The sequence below is a fragment of the Gasterosteus aculeatus genome, chromosome 20, assembly GCF_964276395.1.
Source record: "Gasterosteus aculeatus chromosome 20, fGasAcu3.hap1.1, whole genome shotgun sequence".
In the NCBI taxonomy this organism is placed as follows: Eukaryota; Metazoa; Chordata; class Actinopteri; order Perciformes; family Gasterosteidae; genus Gasterosteus; species Gasterosteus aculeatus.
In genome coordinates, this window is record NC_135707.1 from 11,052,976 (window position 1) to 11,072,161 (window position 19,186).

The 19,186-nt window shown below is 42.0% G+C and overlaps 1 protein-coding gene across 2 annotated transcripts; it reads right to left on the reverse strand.

Annotated features, from left to right (window-relative positions):
* Window positions 1-41: 41 nt before the first annotated feature.
* Window positions 42-17,853, reverse strand: st14 (ST14 transmembrane serine protease matriptase). Of its 2 annotated transcripts, none has more exons than XM_040166282.2 (19): window positions 17,518-17,853; window positions 11,717-11,864; window positions 11,302-11,462; window positions 10,616-10,686; window positions 10,346-10,518; window positions 9,668-9,706; window positions 8,953-9,181; window positions 7,749-7,888; window positions 7,489-7,592; window positions 7,024-7,133; window positions 6,727-6,857; window positions 6,138-6,242; window positions 5,255-5,362; window positions 4,840-4,953; window positions 4,212-4,331; window positions 3,506-3,686; window positions 2,473-2,741; window positions 1,785-1,921; window positions 42-1,649 (listed from the first exon to the last, which is right to left on the reverse strand). In XM_040166282.2, exons 1-19 carry the CDS (start codon window positions 17,545-17,547, stop codon window positions 1,488-1,490), a joined length of 2,532 nt encoding a protein of 843 aa, XP_040022216.2. In that variant the 5' UTR covers window positions 17,548-17,853; the 3' UTR covers window positions 42-1,487. The 2 variants fall into 2 exon arrangements, with proteins under 2 accessions (XP_040022216.2, XP_040022217.2); XM_040166283.2 differs by having other exon boundaries at window positions 17,527-17,715.
* Between the last annotated feature and the right edge of the window lie 1,333 nt (window positions 17,854-19,186).

Consider the following 19,186-nt stretch of genomic DNA (forward strand, 5'->3'; position numbering starts at 1 on the left):
CACCAAGGACTAATAATAGAGCTAATGCAATTACTGCGGAGTTAGATGAAAGATCTTTATTACTGAAACTCGTTTGTATTAAAAACACAAGATTTTAAAATATGTCCATATATTTAAAACCACACTGTACAATGCCCATGAAAATACAATTTATCCAAAAGTTGACATCTCCCCAATTCATGAAAAATACACATTCAAGCTCTAATAGTTTGACGATAAGGCTCCATAATAAGAGAACGTCTGCGGAGAATTTTCTTGAACAAATCCACTTCAATAAATAACATTTACACGAATCATTGGTCTGCTTATCCAGGACAATATGGACAGTGTAAGACGAAGTAAAATGTCAGATATAAAAGTTGAGTTGTTGGTTACATATGAAACTCTCACAGCGACTGCATTGATCAGGCAAACTGCTTCAGTGTGACTGAGGACAACATTACCCTGAGTTTAACGAGTGAGACGTGTGCAAAAGCCATCAGTTTCCTGTCAACCTTAATGCTAATGTCTCAAAGTTCATACTTGAACTTGAGGCCAGCAGCTGTCTGGCAGATCGGAAGATGAATGTTTAAATCAATCAAAAAAAACTATGTATGCTTCTACGTTAAAAAGGGTGAGTGGTGAAACCTCTGTGACGTTAGGGCCAATTCTGAAGTGCCTAGAGACAGAACTATGAGAACATGACCCAAAGTAAACTTTACAAACTTGAGTTTATGGTCATAATTACCAAGTCTTTGTGAAAGCAGCATGATGTTTAGTTAATTATGTTCCAATTTAAAGTAAAATAATAAAGCTGGTACGTTATGGAGAAAAGGGGCTTGCTATTGATTGACAGGCCTCGACCGTGGCTTTATCCGGTCTCTGACCTCTTCTCTTAGAAGTCCAACCTTTCACAGTGCGTTTTCAACGTATGGAAGTTTAAGGATTGTTGGTCTTATTCAGCATTGAGTTGTCTTCTACTCACGCTGTAAAATGCAGACATGGCGACCGACAAAAAACAAGAAGGCGAGAACCAAAAACAAGGCTGGGGACGCCCAAAATACAGACCATTTGATGCAGTCCACAGGCCAATAAGTGACATCCCAGTGAACCATGTCCCTCTACTTTATACATGCCTCGAGGCTAAAATGAGTTCTAGTACTTTAAAATACAACCTAAAATTCATAGTTCTGTACAGAATGAAAACAAGACAAAATGCATCATTTACTGCTGCCCAAGAGGATGAGAGCATCTCTCTGGTTTACAATTTAACTTTTTAAAATCGTTAAAAAGGTTCAGTAGGTGTGTGTGTGTGTGTGTGGCATTAGTAGAAAAACGGTAGTCTGAAAGAAAGTAATTCATGGGTTGGATCCGTGCAATAAAATCCGCTCTCTGCTGCTAAATTAATAAATCTTAGAGAGACTTGTCCTGAATTGGATTCAAAAATTTCCATCTCAATTATTCTCAGCACTATGATGTCGATCCCCGCTCTATTCCCACCGACATCATCAAATCTTTGTCTCTCTCTTGATCCACTCTATCAGCTTGGTGACGCGCGAGTAGACGCCGGGCTTGTTGCGACGCGCGCAGCCTTCCCCCCAGCTCACAATGCCGGCCTGGAACCACTTCCCACTCTCCTCGAAACACGCCAGGGGGCCTCCAGAGTCTCCCTGGTGACGATAGTAAGAGGAGAGCGGTTATACATTGGGTCTGGGAGGTGAGAGCGTGATAATTATAAAAGTGTGAATCTGTATTATCACTTTGTCCTTTTATCCTATTCTGGGGAACGTGTTGCTCGCTCTCACCTGGCATGCGTCGACTCCTCCTGACAGGAATCCGCTGCAGAGCATCCTGGAGGTGACTTGGCCCTCTGTGACCGTGTTACATACCGTGTCGTTGATGATTTTCACCATGGCCTTCTGGAGCCGCTGTGACTTTGAACCTGCAAGTGCGGAACAAAAAAGGGGCCACGTGACCTCAGTGTTCGTCATTAACATGGAAAGGTGTTAATGGTCCGGAATAGTGTTAGCTAATGAAGGTTTAAGAGGCTTCCCAGGAGAGCGGGGGTCGGTCTTGATGTATGGATGTGGAAGAAGGCGTAATGAAATAGAGCAGATTTGAAAAAGATGAGAGGAAAAAGGGAGGGAGGGTTGAGCTGTATGTCATGATGGGAAAGATAAAGAAATGGGAGGAAGAAGAGAGGAAGAATAAAGGGTTAAATGAGAAAGATGAAGAGAAGAATAAAGCGGGCTGGTAAGGAAGATGAAGGACAGAGATGAATAGCTCATTGTGAGGAAGAATGGGGGAGGAGTGGGACGTCAGTTTGATGCGAGTTGGATATGGCAACAGGAAAAAGCACAACTGTAGAGTGGGTCACCCACAATCAAGTATTAATAATAACAACAACTTGTATATAGTATAATAAGTTGCAGTGAAAAGACAACAACAAATGCCGACAGTTCGAACCACAATCTCCCCGTTCGCGCATAATACCTCCTTCTCGGAGCGCGCCCCAGCCTGTGACCCAGCAGGTCATGCCCGGAGGGAAGACGTGGGACGGAGAGGGTAGGCAGATGGGTTGGATGGTGTTGGTGAACTCCAGCGGTTTGCTGAGCTCCAGCAGTGAAACATCATAGTCAAAGGTCATCTGGTTGTAATCCGGGTGGGTGATGATCCTCTGTACTAATCGGAGCTGTATGTCATCCAGCTTGTACTGGTCCTGCATGCCGCTGTAGGTTTGCCAGTTCGATGCAACGAGGTGACTGTGGTTGTATCAGGGGGGCAAAGGTTACTGTACATGTAGAACCAAACAAGTGTTCAACACAACAACACTTCGACCTATGCTAGTGAGAGCCTTTCCTCCTGGAAACAATACGATAAGAGGAGATTTCAACATGACGCAATTAAACACACAACAAAAGAATTGTAAAGTACAAAAAGTAGTATGTGTTTGTATAATTGTGTTGCCCTCACTTAGCAAAAATAGTACATCTGGTGATATGGATCTAAAGAAAAAAGTTGTGGATTCCAATTGGGTATTCTGGAAAATGCTTGCAAATAGTTTTTATGGTGGGAATATAGAAGAAAAAAAAAAGTTTTAAAAATAACTGGAAATGAACAAATTCACTTCAACAAAAACAGAGGTGACTCAGGTCGAACAGCTTGGTTAGTGCTCCACCTACAGGGTACTGATGAATACAACGCCATACTTCATGCACGAGACGTCAATTTACGCCCCCAAAGGTGGTTTGTTTTTAATGAATTTCATCATAAAGGGCCAATTTTATGTATATAAAATCATCCCGTTTTCCACAGTCTTTTTTTTCCAACCCATCAGAATAAGTCCGAAAATATTGCACAAGGAAATGCAATAAAATGTTCAATATTGTGATACATAACAACATTTAAAAAGAGGAGCAACAAGCTTTACACCAAATGTACGAGAGGGAATCTGTTAAATACATATTAGAAAGTTAGACCGTACATTCCTACTCTATGCGTGCTATGGAAATAAAAAGTGACTCACGCGTTGTCGCTGGTGATAAAGCAGTGGGAGGCCGAAAGGAGCCACTTATCAGATATGATCGAGGCACCGCACACATGTCCCATGGTCTTAAAGTGAAGGCTGACCTGCCACGGCCACTCGCCCAGCTCAGCATTCTGCCCTCCCACGATGCGGTTCAGCTTATAGGGCCTTGTGCCACAGCCTGGCAGTTAACAGACAATATTATGGGTGAGGAGGGGCCTTGGTTGGTGAACAAAAAAAAAAATAATAATAATAATAATAATAATAATAATAATAATAATAATAATAGGTGAGACTTGTTTGATCAGGAGGAAAAATCTGAAAAATTAGATCAAGCTCATAAGCTATTATTAGGTCGGAGTTGGTTGAGAATGCTACGATGACTCTTTGGAATCCTAATAAGGCACACTGGCATATTAGCTGATCAAACGAAGAAAAACATTTAAAAAAAACACAGCCACACCCTTAGGCCCAAATGGAGGAAAAACACAAAACCTTGAAATGACAGGAGCTGTTTTCAAAAACGAATTAAATAAATAAATCAGTCAAGGCCTGCGGCTCTTTCTAACAGACAGCTCAACGCACAGCTCAACTTAGGTCTTGTATAATCTATTTTGACACTGAAGACAAGGCCCACTTGCAGCAGTTTTGGGAGAAAAAAAAGCAAACATTTTCCAAGGTGCAAAGGGATACAAATCTTCCTTACCACAGTTGTCCTCATCGGAGTTATCAGAGCAGTCTTTAACACGGTCGCATTCGGCATTCAGCTTGTTGACACATTCTGCATTCTTACACTTGAAGTTGAAGTCAGAACAGACGCCTTGAGCTAAAAAGGGGTGCAGACAGGTCCCAAAATCAAAACGCATTGCATATTCCAATCAAAGCTTTAGGGCATTGCATAGAATTTTACTGGTTAAACTCTGCAATCAGAGAGGCTTCAAAGTGACGATTGACTGCACAATGCATTGTGATTGAGGAGCAGATTGCATTGATTGGCTGTATTGATTGGGGTTGAAGTCTAATATCCCTCTTTAGTCACAGAAGTGAAAATCAAAAGGAAATGCAAAGAATACCTCTGTGTGTGTGTGTGTGTGTGTTTGACCAAGTAAGTGATTGAAATGGAAATTGATAAAGAGTAGGAGAAAACGAGAGTGTGATCAAAGAACGTGAGAAGCGCAATGAATTTGGAATGCCGTTGTCACTACATAATCTTTGTAAAATTTGACTGACAGGAGGTTAATTGCATAATGGCTTGCATAACATTCTTAGAAAATCATATGGGTTTTTTTTCTCTAATGCCCGATTGGCTGGAAAGAATAAATATGGCCACTTACAATCTTCACAAGAGGCCTCGTCGCTTCCATCTTGACAGTCTATCTTCTTGTCACAAATAACATCCTGAGGCATGCAGACCCCGTCACCACAGCGCCACTCGTTCTTCCCACAACCTGATAAGGACATTTAAAGAAATTGATGAAAAACTTCAATAGGCCGAGGACAAGCAAATACTTTTCACAAGAACATTAGCAGTGAAGCTACAGTAAACATTTTCACCAGTCTCCCTTCTTCTTCTTGAGTGTGTATAGTACATGATTAAGCGCTTGTAGGGACGCGGAGCAAGATGGGCAAAAATGTCATACAGATTTTGCAACATAACAATGACTTGATACAGCACAGGAATCGACCAGGGCCTTTCTGTTAGCACCATCAGCGTGGCATTAGATTGTCGAGTTCTTAAGCAATACTTACTGCAGCTTTTCTCATCGCTCCCATCTCCGCAGTCGTCGACGCGATCGCACACCCAGAGTTTGGGTTTACACAGACCATTGGCACATGAATACTGATCTGCATCACAATCTAAGGTCAGAGAAATATTCTTATATTAAACAGTGCCACGGAGGAGAAGGTACATGAGTGACTGGAAAGGCGCACATTTATCAACTCTGACTATACTTTAAACCAGTGGTTCAAAAGATAACTATTAGAAGGTAATGATTGGACCCCCAAAGAATTTGGCAGATATTTTGTGAAAAATGCTTTTTCGCTTTCATGCAGAGAGTTGAATGAGATGATCAATACCACTCTAATTTGTGTGGGACAATAAATGCGAGAGTACAGCCAGCAGCGAGTTGGCTTAGCCTGCCTCGACACAATTACAATAATTACAAAATTTTACCTAGTTTCTGTAATTAGTACTGGAACTAAAGCGTGAAAACAAGTTGTGGTTTTACAGGGGATTGTGTAAATAAATAAATATATTTTACATTCTCAGTAAGAAACTTGTTGCAGTCTGGCCACCTCATAATGACAATAAGACAAGAAATCAGCAGACCCAGCCAAACCATAGATTATTATCACATACATACACGACACCTCCAGACAGAGCCAGGAATAGTCATTTCGCCCGGTGTTTGGTCCCCACGCTAAGCTAACTGGCTGCTGTCCAAAGCCTTACTGTAAAGTTATGAGTGTGCCATTGAGCTTCACGTGATTCAGCACTCTCAAGATGGAAAATAGGAGTATTTGCAGAAATTTGAAACTATTCCTTTAAGGGGCGACGAGGAGGATCGAGCAAAGTGGATGAGGAATTGGAGTTTGGGGCTGCGCCCGTTGGGTTGAGGGGGGAACTTACTGCACTTCGTTTCGTCACTCAAATCGCCACAGTCGTTCCAGCCATCGCAGTGCAGTTCTTTCTTGATGCAGATGCCACTGGCGCATGCAAATTTGTTGGGGCAAGCTGCTCACAAAAACAGAAAAGAGAATGGGCAGAAGACAAAAAAAAAAAAGAAAAAGAGAAATATGATGATGATAAATTGACCAAGAGGGAGTGACAGTGTATGTTTGCAACATCCATCATGTTGCCAACGCTGGTCCCTGTTGATCACAGCAATTATAAATCCATTTTGGTCAAAGTGGGAGACGACATAAAGAGCGGAGGGTATTGAAAGGGGTGTGCTCCTGACTGACAGTGGCAACTAAAAAAAAAAAAGGACCCAATAAACAAGCTCCCTGGTGATTAGCTCTCGAGTTTCACTGGTGCAGTTTCTGAGCCTACATCACTAAACAGCTCATTCGACTCTCAGACAGGCTGCCGTCTCAGTCCCTCAAACTGAGCAATTAATCCCTCCGTCTAACTCCGTTAAAGGAAGGCTGTGAGTGTCACAACAACGACGCAACACGTCGCATAAACATGGGTGCAAAAAATAGGACTTTCAACTCACGGTCTGCAGGATCGTAGGCGCTGTAGATGCAACTGAAGCCTTTGTCAGTGAAGGACTCGTCAGAGTGGAAGATCACGTCGAGGTTGCTGTTGGTGCTGGTCAGAACCAAAGAGGACAGTTCTCCACAATACCTGCAAAACAAAGTTCAATATGAATATTCACGTGTATGGTGTTTTTTGCGATTCTAGTCGCTATGATGGCAATATGCTTACAAGAGTAAAAGGCAATTCAAGTAGGGTGAGTCGAAGTTGGACCAACAAGTCTGTTGGTTGTCAGTGAAATAAGTTGAAGCCTTACTTGGTGCCCATAACCTCCACGTAGTCTTTGTGACACACACGGATGTCCACTCCGGGCTCTTTCATGCGGAACATGGTGAACTTCAGGCGGACCTCTTTCCCTGCAGGGACCTACATCACAGCGGAAGAGCTGGTTCATAACAACCTTATTTACCAAGCATCACGTCACGCCTCCAGCTACAGACCAAGACATGCACCCGTATCCCATGTGAATGGAGGACGACAGGTTTGGAAACACACCCATACAAGCCGTGGGTGAACGCGTGCACGAGGACACGCGCACACTACAGACACACCAGCAACAGACAAAGAACTGCAACAGCAGTCGGACCGACGAAGATAGAGGAGGTACTTTACAGCTTGGCTTCTCTAGTGCTGCCGCAGCATTCCTCTCGTTGGCAAGCGGAGGATGGGGAAGGAGGGGTTTCGGGTGGAGGGGCGCGGGGGGAAAAGCAATGTTGCAAACCTTGATGGTCCACTTGCAATCCACTGCAGGAGGATAGAAGCTGGGGTGAAGTGGGGAGGAGAAGTTTCCTTCTGCACCAGAGAGGACACCGCCACAGGTTTGAACTAAAAAGAAAACAGCAAACATTCACACTTGAGCATGACACATTGGAATTATTTAATGAGTTTAAATATACACATAACTAGATTAATAAAAAGGAACGCCAACATAGATAAAATATGTAATATATAATGATAGTGTGCTCCACGACTGGTAACTACCTTGAGACATTGGGATGGCTGAATAAGTGGCCTCGAAGCCACTCCTCTGGTGATTGGCTTTAGTAATGAAATTAATCAGCATAATGTTGCCGGATGACAGCACCGCCAGAGGATTGGAGGGGGGTCTCTTACCACACTTTCTGTGAGAGAGAAGGAAGAAGCCGTCAGGTGTTCGCAAAAAGTAAATACAAGCATAACACACGCGGAACGTCTGATGTGTTCACTGATTGAGCTTTACTATTTACCGAGGGAACTCCAATATACAGCAGAAAACATCTTAAGTCAAAAGCAGTAAAACATCAATTTAGCAAATTTAAAAAAAAATGAATCAATACACAAGCAGAGAAGAAGAATTGTGCAAACACCACATACACATTGCTTGGGCAGAGTTTCAAAGTCAAACATCAGTTATATTAGCCAAAAGTTTCAACGTTGCTGGCGGCAGAGCAATGGAGGTGTAAATGAAGCTGCAAGAGCAGTAATACATCTACCGCTTGTAGAATAATGTCATTATAGAGTATTATATTATGGCTCTCATAAACATCAAGTCACCTTGGATAAAGCTGATCGCTCAATAGCTTTATAAAGAATGTATGCACCGCTTGGGAACGCATATTTGTTTGGTAAAGGTTTGAGTTTAAAATTGCCTGCAGCTAGTGCTGTGATTTCAGACAGGAGACTAGTTTCCAGAATCATAACCCACCCCCGTAGACAAAGTGCAATTACACACAGTAGCGCAGCAGGATTCAGGTTGGCACCCTCAACAGATTTGAGAGCAGAGGTCTTTTTGAGCCAACTCAATCTCACCAAGGTCTTAAAAGTTAATAAAATATGATGCGTGTAAAGGCGTCAGTTGCAAAAAAAATGTAATCACAAATCCAGTGAAAAAGGTATGAATTGGAACATGTTTTTCACCCACATGAAAAAGCCTTTACTCCTAAATCCCTCTGCAACATTTCAGTAGTGGTTGTCCACTACAGAATCATACCGCCCCTCCCTGATCATTAAAGCTAAATGCAACAAATGTCGGTTGAGCAACTATCAAAAACAAACCCTGCTACAAAGGTTTAACAATTAGAATATGATGTATCACTGTCACTGAGCAAAAAGTCATGCAAGTCTCAGGAGACGTATTAGTAACACTCCCCCGCATATTCGATGCGTTTCCTGAAACCAGGTGGACGTTCACAGTCCCCGGACTCACGCTGTGATTGCCTGAGAGTCATCTGGACTTAAAGAGTCAAAGATGGCGACAAAATCGTTGGCGCAGTCATCCTCGATGTCGAAAAAAGGGAAAGAGACAAACACGGCCTGGTCCTCCGAAGCTCGGATCTGCCACTGACACCGAGACCAGGGGGGGTAGCCTTCAGGGTACCCAGGTGAGAGAAACGTGTTTGTCTTTGCCGTTGCCTCCAGACGGTAGAAACACTCGCCTGGGGAAAACAACATTTGTTAAAATCATACAGTCAGCATAGATATGAGTAACTTAGCAAAAGCAGTTTATAGCACACAAATTCAAATCCGTTCATGTTCTTCATCTTCTTCTACTGGTTCTAACAGTTTTCCTCAGAAATAGACTGCATGTGTAGCGATTCAGTACATAGTGTACAATCAATTCTTAATTTGGCAAAGCAACGACTGGATCACAAATAACACATTTGAACACTGGTTCTTCCATCCTTTATAGATCACACATTACTGCAAGGCTAGTACGGCCACGATGGTAATGTATTTTAAATCAGTCCCAAGGCATGAAATCAGCAGTGTCAAAGAAAAGTGTCAACATAGTGACTGGCTCCCGCGGCCTTAATCTCAGACATACGTACAGTACAAGCTAGCCATTCGTTACAGACTGGCAGGATGGTGAGCGGCCAGCCAGCTTTAAAATTAGTGATTGAAATGGGACATTCTGTACTCACCAGTGTCTCTGGGGTTCCTGGCCATGCGTGGATCCGTATCTGACAGCGAGAGTGGAGGAAGGTGGGGGGAGTGGAGGGGGCAGAGGTGGCTGATGTTAGCAGGCTGCCCAAAAATATTTGGGTTGCACATTTTCTGTGTAATTTCCCTACAACTGGCGATGGTGTGAAGCTCACTCTGCACCATCTCACTTTGCACCATCTGGGCAGTAACATCACGTTTTAATCACGGAAATCATTTTAAGAGGGAGACCACAGAGTCACAGGACCAGCACTTGGCTGGTGGCCACAATGTGGACAAATGGGAATGCTGAGAGGACGGGAAAGAAAAATGGCTGTCTAAAGCCAGCCCAGAGCCCAGCCAATATCATTAGGGGATCCAAAGAGCATCAAATGTGCTCAGATGCAGCACAAGCAGAGAGGTCCGGCTTATCTGCTGTCATCCTATCAGCACAACTCAGAGCGAGCTCCTTTAATACAAACCGAAGGCGCACACAATACCAATACATATGGGAGGCAACAATTGTCTTATTTAGAACTGTAATGGCGAAAATATACGTAACCCTTTGAATTCAATCTTTGTTAAATTGTCATATTCTAAAGCCAGCAGCTAACGGCTGGTTGTCCTCATCTTTTGGCCCCTTGTTGTGACCCCCCCACCTTGGCCCGGGTGGTACTTACATGAGGCAGTGACCTCACGGATCTGGATACTACCGGTGCCCGCCATGCTGCGCTGCATCTTTAGGCCGTTCTCCAGGGTCTCCAACACACGCTCCTCCGAGAACTGGGGCACCACCGACAGGTCTTCGACTGGAATATCAAACTGGGACCAATAGTAGGCTATCACACCCTCACTGGTGCAAGTAGGGGTAAGAAAGAAATGGACATATTGTGTGAAGGGAGGAAGGCCATGAAGAGGTCCATGTAGCAGAAATGGAGATCTCACATTACCTGAATGCCGTGACCACAGACTTGGTGTAATATTTTTCGAGGAGTGGATCTCTCTTGTAGGTTTCTTTAAGCTGTGTACAGAAGATGTATTTCAACTGAAAAGAACATGTTCAAGACTTACACTTGTCTGCCTACAGACAAAAGCACTAATTAGCCTGTTAACATAAATAAATGCAATTCACAGAAAGCACACAACAATGAGATTCTCAATTAACTGTTTTGCATTCAGCTGCAAACGGTCTCAGACAAGCAGTCATACTCTGTGGCTCTACCACACATTGTGCATGTACTTGTACGCCCATATCTAACTTCAGGTGATTTTATTGAAACGGTAGCACTAAAAATGGGAAACGGGCCATCTGAAAAGGATGAGCAGGTTTCATTTGTACAGTTACTGATAAAAGCATAACGTTGTGGAGGGAGAGGAACTGGCTGGTTCTCCGGACTGAGAGATTTGTTGACATGGAATGAAATATCAAGTTACAAAATTCAAAAACAGCAGATATGAAGCCATTTCCAGTTTTACTAAAACCATTTAAAAACGTTTTTTAAAGTACTCTACGGAACAATCCTTGAGCGCAGGGAACCGCGTGGACCAATTTACTAAAATAGTTAAGAAAAAAAACTATATAGCTGTTCGAAAGGGAATGAAGAGTGACGTCATCTACTTTGAAAGTCAAACTCACAATTGCCTCCAGATTGTCTGCCAAATCCTCAAATTCCTTGCTGTCGGTATACTCCAGCTGCTCTTTGTACGGTACATCAACCAGCTTCATATGCCCACTGAAGAGCTGCGTTGAAGGGATCTCGTGTCTTTGTAGAGTGGCCATTGAATCAGCATCTTTAACTTGGAGGACAGAACCAGATGAGAGTTAGTACCTTTAAAGTAGTACAGTGAGTCGAATAGTCAAACACTGGTGGGGAAACGACAAAGTCCAAACAAGTCACTCTTCAAAAGAGCTGTGCCTTCATAGCAAGACAGAAGACATTTAAGACATAAAAATGTCCAACATCCAAACGCAGATAAAAGCTTAGTTATGTATATTAAATTGTCCTTTACTTGGATGATATAGAAAAAGAAAAACGGTCAACTGTACTCACAGACAAACAACCAAACGAGGACGGCTACAACGGCCGCGACGATGAGGAGCGCCACAAGGAGCCCGATCAGGATGCCGTATTTCCGCTTTGAGGAAACCTTCTCGGTGTTGGTTAAGAAGTCAACACGCTCGTTGTGGCCATTGTGACCCTGGCGCAGAAAAAGAGTTAAAACTGAGTCAGCAACGTGTGCCATGTTCTGAAAGCCTTCGGGGGGAGGGGGAGGGGGGGGGGGGTTGTCCTGCAGTGAGAGTATCACAGTAACAATACCTCTGCTTTCTCTCAAACTGTAAAAGATAGTATATTACAAGCATTGGGTCGTCATTAAACAGTTTTTGAGTGAACAAATCACAAATAAAATGAACAATAAAGTTTAGGTCAAGAAAATGCCATTAAATGTCTAGAGTAGTAAAGACAATGAACACATTTTTAAAAAGCTGAACTTGCGTTTTCATTATCAAAAAAGTTGACATCACATTTTAGTAGCGTAATATATTTGACCTGGCACCATTTTCAGCCTTTCAGCCAGCCAATAGGATGTGAAACGCCTTGAACTACTTTCAAAGAGTGACACGTTGTAACATGCTGATATGCTCATGTTGGCATGAAGAAAAAAAAGAAAAAAAAAGAAAAAAAAAGAACTGGCAAAACCTGTTTAGTAACAACGACAAAGCTCTCACCCTCAACTTACTTGGCTTATGAAATCTTATGACAACTCAGGGAGACCTTGTGAAGAATATGAGCGTGCTGCTTCAGGCTGTGTGAGTAAGCGTGTCTGTCGATACTGTGTGTGTGCGTCCGTTGTTGAGCTTTTTTCGAGTGGGTGGACTGAGAGAAAGGTTTCAGGCCGGTTAGTAATCAACACACAATGAATTCGGTGCCTGTAGCCCATGAGTGAAGAAGCCCGAGTGCCATTAGGGATGGAGAATCACTTTAGTATTAAATCAATTTGTCAGATGTGCTGCCCCTAAAGATGGGGGCTCAATTACACGAGTCTAGATTATAACTCATGGCAATTAAGGCCTATTCTTACACAGCTCGGGCTTCCACACATGCTTTCTAATTGGAATCTCTAACAGCAATCATGGGCCAGAGAGGGGGCAATTATTGGAGATGGGGTCAGCAAGTGCTCCAGGGTCTCTCTCTATCAGTCCCACTGATCACAGTCTAATAAAAGCATTACATGCTCTTCATCAGTACCCATTCTTCACTCCGAAAAAGATATACTACCATCCCATTTTAAATGTGTATGGCATTTGTAATTAAATACCACCTCGCTGAGCCGAACACGGGAAATAGTGCGGCCCGTCTCTCAGCACAGACCTCGGAGGAAAAGACACAACGCGCTGACGCAAACTAAAAAACAAAATGTCAACGTTTGACAAGTAATCTGAATCGCTGGTAGACACTCGGCACTCAATCGCTGCAGAGCGTTTCAAACAACAAGTAAACACCTTTTCCAGGTGTGGTTAAAGAAAGAAAGTTGTTCTAAACACTGGTTTGTGGTTTTTCATACCAATCCAGATGGCATTGGAATATATTTCCATGTATGGTATTAAGCTCCTGTACAACTTTCAGCCGCTTATTATATGAGTCACTTGACTGTTTAAACTATAATACATTAATGATTGCATTTACTTGTGCCTGCACAACATTATACAAAATATAAGCGGGTGTTGTGCTTCATAGAGCGTCAATAATGGGATACTTCTTTGGGCTTTACTTTTTATATTAAAAGTACATACAACTCTGCTCGTGGCAACAATTATAAACCTGGATTTGACATTAAAAAGGGGAACTCATCAAGCTGCTTTTTCTTCCACTGTTCAGATTAAAACTGTCAAGATGTTAAACACCGACATGTGATTCTAGAGCGCACAGGACTGTAAAAACCTTAGAGCAACAAGATTAGTCATGTGGACTTTTGTTTCACATAGAATAGAGAAGGAAACAGGCGTAGACAGAAAAAAATACTTTCGATTGGAATAGGTGACTAAAGAGTTTTTTGGTCAACACATACATGTTATATAAAATGACTGTTGTAACTTCAGTCACTTTTGATGAATCCTATTTATTTTTTTCACCTTTTCCCCAATTATCTCAAACTATCCTCTTGTGTTCACGTTGGGTGACTATGATCTCCCAAGAGCCTCCTCTGATGCACACGCCGATTTTCCTGGCAGCCTCGAATTCCACGTTTTAAATCGCCCACTTTCTACTTTCTGTGACAGACCCCGAACGTACCTTTCCTCCCATGAGCCGTTTAAGTTTAGTCAAAGTGAGTAAGGGGAAATGGTGTGTTTACATGTCACAGTAGGAAAAGCCAAACTGTAAATAATTAAATAAATGATGCATCAACGATTGCATATCCTTTAGCTGCTTCAGTCTTATAGGTATTGTGCAAATGTGTGGTGCAACGAAAAGGCTTCGCTCGAGTGCAGCAGCGATTCGTCAGACGAGTCTCACAATCCGTTGGCGTGACCGGCCGGTTTAGAGACCTGCAACCATGTTTCCAAACATGACTGTCTAGGAAAGACAGTTGCAACTGGATGTTCTTTCTCATATCATACGGAAGCCCTGGTGGCAAGTAAGAACATAACAACCTTTGTTTATTGCTGAAGAACAATTGACAGGATACCGGTAATCTTTCTTGTAGTCATCATTAAAACTGGAAGGCATTTTTTTTTTGTTTTGGGATGTTTTTTGTTTTTCTTCCCATTCCCCGTTTGCTGCCATGGCAGTTCGCTTTTTCAAAATTGGGGTGTGGCGACCGACATTTACTCGACAAACACACTGAGTGTTAGGTAACTGATTTCCCCCAACTTCAAAACACCCGAGCTATTCCTTAAAGTCGTAAACACACAGGACAAAGGATTTTTAATGGATGCAGATCATTGATAGTCAAATTATCCAAGGCAGAGACTTTTAATTTCAATTAGTTCCACTATGCATTTGTGCTGCACCTGCTCAGGAGTTTGCCTTCAGGGAGCTGTTGTGGAGTGGCATGATGTAGCCAGTGACACACAGCACAACCAAAGAACAGTCAGCCCAATAGAGAAACCCACACATTCAGCATTTCATTACCACCACAATGTCAGACTCACAATGGAGTTACAAACTAAATATTAAAAGGAGGATGCATCAGAAGCACAGCAAAACCTAGCACCTAAATTACCCATGATGCAACTCAGCCCCTGACTAACAGCCCATGTAGCCTTGAGCCGCTAGCCCCGAGCAGTGATGAGGAGTTGGTTACAGAAGTCTGATCTGTATCCCTTCACTTTTAGACTAAGCAGGCTTAAGCCCAAACCAACATTGCCTGAAGTGACATCACTTAAGGAAACGCATCGTATTTTGCACGGCTCCCTCTGGAACCACAAAAGGCATCATTCAAAATGTTCTACATACGCAGAAATATCCCCCCAGACCTGTAAACAGACTTTGATGCGTTAAATCAGAGGTCTCCCTTTAAAATATGCCTTCTTCTCACTTACAAGCACTAATCGTTCTTGTCAAGACAAACCAGCCTGAAGCTCAAATAGCTCCAACAGCCAATCATTGCAAGTTAGGCTTTATTGGCCTCATTTTTGTTCCCTGTTGGTGCACAAACACCAACGTGCACCTCTCACTTCACTTCATTTAGCAGATAGCTGCTCGTAGTGCAGGATCAGCCCTGTGGCGTATACCACACCTTGCTGCTCAAAGTGAAACGGAGCAGAAGGAGGGAAACAAATCGACAACATTCAGTGCAAGTTGCAGAACTGAGGAAGACCACATGAAGAAGATGTTGGGCACTAAATCACAGACAGTAGCAAAGCCTGTGTGAACCTGAATTTGAATCAAATATTTATCATACTCTGGTTTTGTACTTTTAAAACTTCTCTTCTGAAGTTATTTCAGTCGAGATGTAACACATTTACTTCAGTTGCTTCACTTTTTTTTTGCTCAGATGCAACATAACTTCCCCTATTATTGCGGCCGCCAATGCACGAGGAAATCAGCATGGCTGAGCCAGACAAAAGATGAGCCGTCAACTCAACCAAGTCTCGACACAAACAGGGAACAGACCGAATACAGTAATCACAGCATTCTCACTAGATCCAGTGTCTAAGCCGTAAATCATTGCCTGTGAGTAATCAAATATTAACAAAAGAAATTCATGTTCATTTCCCAACAGTTTCACTCATGCATCACATCCACTTTAACACAAGGGTCTCTCCCTGCTTTTAGAATGACAAAAGGCAAAGATGTGGCATGACAACCACAACATTTAAAGGAGTAGTACTTCTATTAAATACGTAAAATATTTTAAACATAGGACAAAAGTGCTTCTTAATTCATGCAAAAAAAATGCAGCTGAAACATTCCCATGAGAATCTCAAACACACCTTTCTCAGAACGACCTAGATCACGTTGGGAAACCAGATAACAGCCCTTGCTTGCTTGCTTGCTTGCTTTTGTCATTCCCCCCCCCCGAGCAGCAGGGAGGGGTCAGGTAAAAACGATGCTTGACAACGCTGTTGTGTTGCATACCTCACAGTGCGGGCCCCCGTCAGCTCCCAGCAAGGGGAAAGCTCAGACAAATATGGTATAATAAAATTATTTTCACGTCAACGTCATACTGATTTAAGAGACAGCGGTTTGTTTTGCCTGCAAGTGTTTGCCCTCGTCATCAGCAGAACTCATTCGGATACACTTGCAGAATGCATTTCCCCAGGTGTTGGGATGGTTTTAATGAAGCTGTCAAATAAAACCTTGTAACCATTAATAAGTCTATGCAGAGGAAAGTTCGCCTTTAACTGTCAGGTGCTATTTTCTGCCCACGAGACTGGATTATGTAGGGACAAGAAACGCATTAATATTTACAAAATGTTTGCTGCTTCCTGAGGAAATGAAACTGCAGGGAAGACAAAATAAGCTTTGGGCAGTTTTCACATGCGGTTATCAGTCTATAAAGCCTGTTTATATATTACGCTACATGCTGCCAATGAGGCCACCCAGTTCTTGGGTTTTGGCTGAAGAACTTTAATGTTGATATTTTGGGGGGGAAAATAAGAGTCAATTCCATTTATTTGAAAAGATAACAAATGCCATCCCATGAAGTCCGAAAAATCAGCAACGTTAATATTAAAAATGAACTGGGCAAGAGGTTACTTTATGTCTGAGGTGTAGGCTATCCAACTTTCTGTATCAGAACAGCGATTAACTCTTCTTTGTATAATATTTTACCAAATACAGACCACAAGCGAGGCGTTAATGAGCTGCTGGTTTAAAAAAAAAAAAAAAAAAAAAGGGTCGGACTGCTATAAGATAATTCTGAAATTACACGAGCAAAAGTAATAACTACGTTTTGCAAATTGAGAAGAATAACTTTGAAAACTAAATGTGGAAAAGAATATTCTGCAGAATATATCTTTTAATTACCCTCATTTCCAACGAGCATTTGATATTGCATTTTGTGTATGGGATTATTAGTTGAAAGGGCCTTTCTGATGGCAGCGTGGATGTAGATAAACAAAAAAAAAAGACCTGTTCATTGCAATATTTGCTTCCCACATCATGATACCAGTAAATTACAAAGGGCCAAAAGTGGCCAGTGAGAAACGTCAGGTCTCCCGGTCGTAATAATGTATTCAATAACACAGTGAAAACTCTATTCTAGTATTAACTTAACGTGTTCTGAAGTGTGTTTGCTGGTCCGACGCACGCAGACGAACACATAAAGGCAAAAAGCAAAGAGTCTGATGGCGAATGACTCGTTTTGGGAGTAAACAACGCCCGTTTTAAAATGCGACCAAACTTACGTCACGTACACCATATCTGGTGGAATGCATCTTCCCGAAGCGTCCAACGGGGTCCCGCTCGACCCTCCAGAGAGCGATGCAAAGGTATGATTCCTCAAATGGGAATTGGATAAATATATATGTGTGTACGTCGTAGAACTAGAAGACGGAGGCCGGCGGGTCTCTTCCTGTATTGTCACGAGCAAGAAATGTTGACTCGCGTGAAACCGACCTCTTACACACCTATGATTTACAAACCACGCCCCTAATACCTGCAGCTGCTTCGGTCTGACTGCGGTCATGTGGACGGCATTTCAAAATAAAATGTGCCTCTATTCCGGGCGTTGCGGTAAAATGGCTTCTACGGCCAAAAGGGCACCAATCGTCATTTCCCTATGGACGTGATATCCCAATCTTTGAACTGTCTTTAAACCAGATCCAAAAATGATAACGCTCTGCTTCCACTTGATCCTAGTTCATGTTGACCCCCCTCTATGCTCATTTACATTTCCATGAAATATTACTGTATAGTTTTTGAGAAAAGTAAAGATGAAATCAGTAATAATGACATGATATTCGTCTTTTCTCAATCTTTGAATTGTCTTTCATGTTGATGGAAAATATACATGAGCATAGAGGGGGTCAACAGGAACTAGGATCAAGTGGAAGTTGCATAGCTGTTGCATAGATGGCCCGTATGACCACTGTCATAGAACCAAATAATTACCCTTAAGGCTCCACTGACTCCACATAAAAATATGATGCAGAGACAACCGGGCACAAAGATGGGTTTATCTTCTCCTTTATTGTTGTAACGTGTGTTCCCCCTGCCGACCACTTGTGGATGTTGCTGCCAAAATCCAGAATGAAAAATGACATATTAGAGTTTGACAGTAATAAGTCAAATGTAAATGAAGAAAATCTTAAAATAAGTAAGAAACATTACGAAAGAGTGAAGCTTTACAGTTCTTTGGGGTGTTTCAGATTTGTATTTATTGAACCATCTAGTTGTCTTTATAGCTCCTGGAGAGTCCAGATGCCTTCAGAGGTTTTGTGTGTTTGTGTTTGTAAGCAATACAACAGCGTATCCACTCAACTAACTCATCTACCAGATCAATTTACCACCTATGTAAGAACCCTCCATGTAAAGTTTGTTACCATAGCAAGGACATAAGTTATACCCCAAAAGTATTCCTTCAAATATAGAGGTTATCATTGCACACAATAATAAAGAAATGTTGGGATGAATAAAGGAAGGTTTCAATCCCAGTGTATTTGGTGCAGTGCAGCTTTTCTATCTTCATGATGTTTATTTTCTTCAGTTTTTGTTTGAAACTACTTTTGAGGGCTTATGATTCGACATTCTGATCATTTTAGCAGATTTCTATTGTTGAAAAATGCTATGTTACACAGAGAGGTCAAGGTACATTGAAAAGGGTCACATTATGACCTTTATTTAGGCTATTTATTAGATTATATTGATTTGTTCAAGTAGTTACATTTTGAAATAAGTATTCCTGGTGTATTCATAGATCAACATTGTATTGTTGTGATTATTATGAGTTGTAACTTTCATTGTATCAACGACCATTTGCCAGGCGGTATTTGTTTGCTCATTTCAAAATAAATATAAGACAATCATTTTAATTTAATTAAAATTAAAATTTAATTCTCCCTTTTTACACACGCG

What these genes read in the sequence shown, in the direction of transcription:
- st14 (XM_040166282.2), bottom strand. Translation starts at nt 17,547, where the DNA reads ATGCATTCCACCAGATATGGTGTACGTGAC. An exon ending in ATTGCAAGTGGACCATCAAG is followed by an intron (nt 7,134 to 7,488) that starts GTTTGCAACATT and finishes GCTGTGATGTAG; the next exon opens with GTCCCTGCAGGGAAAGAGGT. An exon ending in GAGGAGTCGACGCATGCCAG is followed by an intron (nt 1,650 to 1,784) that starts GTGAGAGCGAGC and finishes TATCGTCACCAG; the next exon opens with GGAGACTCTGGAGGCCCCCT.